A 3702-nucleotide genomic window follows, 5' to 3' on the forward strand; every position below is an offset into this window, starting at 1 on the left:
AATATCGTTAGAATTTTTAAGTTCATTAATCCGAATTTGCTAATTTTGAATTTTTATCTCCGCTTCTCCCAATTTGGCCTTCTCTTATTAGGTATCTTATACTGCGTTTTAATAGAGTCTTTTAAGATCTCTAACCTTATTTTATAGCTGCTAATTCTTATCTCTCTCTATTATTAACTTCTGTTTATACTGTCTTCTTATATCTTCTTTAGAATTTCTCTCTTCCTATAACTCTCTTTTTAGGCTTTTAATCTTAGCACGTAAGTGGCGCTTAATATCCTTAAGCCGTTTTACTTTTTACTTTTCTTAGGCTAACGAGTTTCTTTGTGATATAGCTGGAGGAGCTCTAGGGATATAGTTGGCGTTAATATGCCTATAGAAAGAAGTTAACGTCTTTAGGAAATTGAACTTTGAATTATTAATAAGTATTTAGATTTTAATATCCAACGCCTTACCTATTAGGTGCTACTTTTAAGAAAGCTATAATATAAGTCACGCTTAATATAAAATGAGGTTATTTTAGTGCCTTAAACGTAGTTTATAAAGAAGATTGATGGAATAAATAAGGAGGACTAATCCTTAATATGGTTATCCTTAAAAGGTTAGCTATAGTGACAATTGCTAAGTAACTTTGCCTTAGAGGTAAACTGAGGAAGCTGTTGTTCTCTATAGGAATACTTTATTAACTTTCGCACTTATATGACCTAAGATATAGGTCTACTAATATTATCCCTATAACTAGGCTTTACTTACTTAAGAAAATAGATAGTGAGTTTCCTATTAGGATCCTACTTCTGTAGTTTAAGGGCCCAATCTATACAAAAACCTTAAATAATAGTAAGATTTCCTAGTTTATGCTAAAGAGCTAGATTTAGCTCTTTAATGACGGGTTTTTGTTTACCTTACTCCTTTTTAGGAGCTATATATATTATTTTAGGAAAATGACGTATATAAAATGCCTATAGTATAACGTAACCCAACTATTTATCCCCCTTAAATGTTATTAGGGATAGCGGTATTATCTAGTCTTCTAGATATTTAATATTAAGATTTTTAGGATAAAAATAGACAGCTAAAAAGCTACGCTAGATAGTACCGTTTTGTTTAGAGCTTAGAAGTTATTTAAGGATAATACAGCAAGGTTTAAGATACTTTAAATTTTTAAAATAACTATATAGAGTAGGAATTAAGTAAGGAATTAATAAAATATTCTTAAGAAGCGTATCTCTCTTATAGGAGTCTATAATAGTAGAAAATATTATTTTTAATTACATCTAACTTTTAATGGAAATCCGGTCTCTTTTAGAGATAGTAGGTATATAAAGCTCCAGTTTTTATATTATAAGGGCATTAAAAGCAGAATATAAGATATTTAAAGTTTTATAGGGTAGAATAGTTTTATAGCCTAGGATTTAATTAAAGTTAATTAAAATATACTTAAGATAATTAAGGATCTCCTAAATATGCATAAGTAAGAGCATACCTATATAGTTTAGAAGTATACCTCATTACACTTTAAACCTAAAAAACGATATAGAGTGCCTAGCTAAATTAGGTAAAAGAGTTCCGGTATATTATTAAGTGCGTAAAATATATCTTAAAAACGCTTATTCTTTAATAGCTGCCGTAAATCTTTTTCTTTCGTGGGTATAAGCTAACTCCACTATCGGTTCTCTAATTTATTATCATTTCTTTAACGATAATATAAGATCTTATAAAATATTTCTCCGTTTAAGAAGGGCTGCTCATTTCTAAAGGCCTCTACAATATTTGTTAAAGTATTTAAAGAGAGTTTTAGAAATCGCGTTAGACACTTAAGGGGGTATAAATATTAAAACTTACGTTTAGAGTAAAGCTTAATAGTTTACTATTAATTATTTAGATCTAAAACTTACTTAGTAGTACAGATATAATATAATCTATTAAGGCAATTAACTTAGGCTATAGAAAGGTAGGGAATCTTTGTGGTATTTTCCTTCTAATAAAGTGTATTCTTATTAATATTAGAGACCCTAAAAGCATCTATAAGTGTATTATTATCTATAATAGCCTTAATAAAATGTTCTTCGGTTAATCGGTTATAACTAGTTTTCTTAAAAATATTTTTTAGGAATATGACCTTTTTTTTAGACAGCCCACGATAATATTTATACGCTAAAGGATGCTCAAAATTGAGTGCTTTAAGGTCAATCTTTGCAACCCCTCTAAAACACTGCGCTTTAATAGCTGCGAAGTCTTTACCTAGCGTATTCATTGCTATTATCTCTTCTTTTAAGTATAGTACGAGCTGCAAAAAATCTTAAAAGTAGTTATAATGTAAGCCTAGTTTATAGAAGATCGGAAGAAGGTAAAATGTTATCCGCCCCTAAAAACCCGCGTATATTTAAAAGTAGGAAAGATTTAGGATTTAGGATCCTAGAATTCGGTTTCTTAAATTTAGATTTTAATTTTTTCCGATCTAGCATCGCTAAACTAGATTCTAAATTTGTTTTCTAGAAAATTTACTAAGCACTGCCTCTAATAGTGTGTTAATTCTTCTATATTTAAGGCGTAGTTTATTAGACTATGCTAAGGAAGCGGTTACTAAGAGTAGCTTATACGCCAGAATATAAGATAACTAGTTAACGGTTTACTAAGCTAAGCGGTACCGCGTATATTATATTAGCGTATGTCTTTTAAATCCTCCGGCCCTTATTAATAGCCGCCACTAGTAGAGTACTAACTTATTCCTATTGGAATAATATAAATACCGGAACCTATCTCCATTTTGGTATATATATCCTACTATACCTTTCTTATATTATTATTATCGTAATAAAGCATCTCTAAGACTAAGAGTATGGTAAGAGAGTATCTTATTTTATATTTTATAACCAAATCCTATACTTATTAAGCAATAGGTCAAATATCTATAAAGTATCCTAGTAACACCCATAAGGATACAGGCTTATTAGAACTAGAAAACTCTAACTATAATCCTAAGTCTAGCTCTAAAGAGGAAACTAGTATTCTAGAGAACGCTATAGAGCCTTATATATTAGAAAAGAATGCGAATAAGCCAAAACTAAAGGAGTAGTTTAACTGCATAATTAAGGGGTACGGGTCCAAATTTACTAGGTAGTTATCCCTCTTAAGATATATCCAGGATATGGCGAAGGTAAAATTGCCGAGTACAGTCTATATTATCTACCTCCGCTAGTTAAAAACTAAATCCTATAAATCCTATAGAAAGGACTTTATAACCCTAAAGCTACTTAATTAACACTATAGAGTAAAACACCTAGACCTATAGAAGGAATTAACGGGAATAGAGTCTTAGCTAGTAAAGCCTTGGCTAGTAAAGCCTTAGCTAGTAAAGCCTTAGCTAGTAAAGCCTTAACTAACAAAGCCTTAGTTAGTAAAGACTTAGTTATTAAAATATACGTGCCTAAAATAATTCAGCCTTTTATTTACTAATATCACCTTACTAATTAGTAACACCTACTCTATCCTTATCCTCTATTTAGTAAAAGTGTCAACTAAGCCTATTAACTACCTTAGACGGTTACGCTACTTATACTAGTAATTAAGCCTATAATATCACTCTATAAGAGCTCTATAACCTAGCCTTAATACTATATAGTAGTTAATATAATTAAACAATAACTCTTAATTATATTTAAGGCAGCTAAAGCCTGGATAGTCTTAATATAGATACTTAAG

At 30.0% G+C, this 3702-nt stretch overlaps 1 protein-coding gene across 1 annotated transcript; it reads right to left on the minus strand.

Annotated features, from left to right (window-relative positions):
* Positions 1-1978: 1978 nt before the first annotated feature.
* On the minus strand, positions 1979-2254 carry K441DRAFT_567194 (uncharacterized protein; the record flags this gene model as incomplete). The annotated part of the gene is made up of 1 exon (XM_067643787.1): positions 1979-2254. The coding sequence occupies one exon, from the start codon at positions 2252-2254 to the stop codon at positions 1979-1981; it is 276 nt and encodes a 91-aa protein (XP_067502657.1).
* Positions 2255-3702: the final 1448 nt, after the last annotated feature.

The sequence above is a fragment of the Cenococcum geophilum genome, assembly GCF_001692895.1.
Source record: "Cenococcum geophilum 1.58 unplaced genomic scaffold K441scaffold_28, whole genome shotgun sequence".
NCBI classification, from domain to species: Eukaryota; Fungi; Ascomycota; class Dothideomycetes; order Gloniales; family Gloniaceae; genus Cenococcum; species Cenococcum geophilum.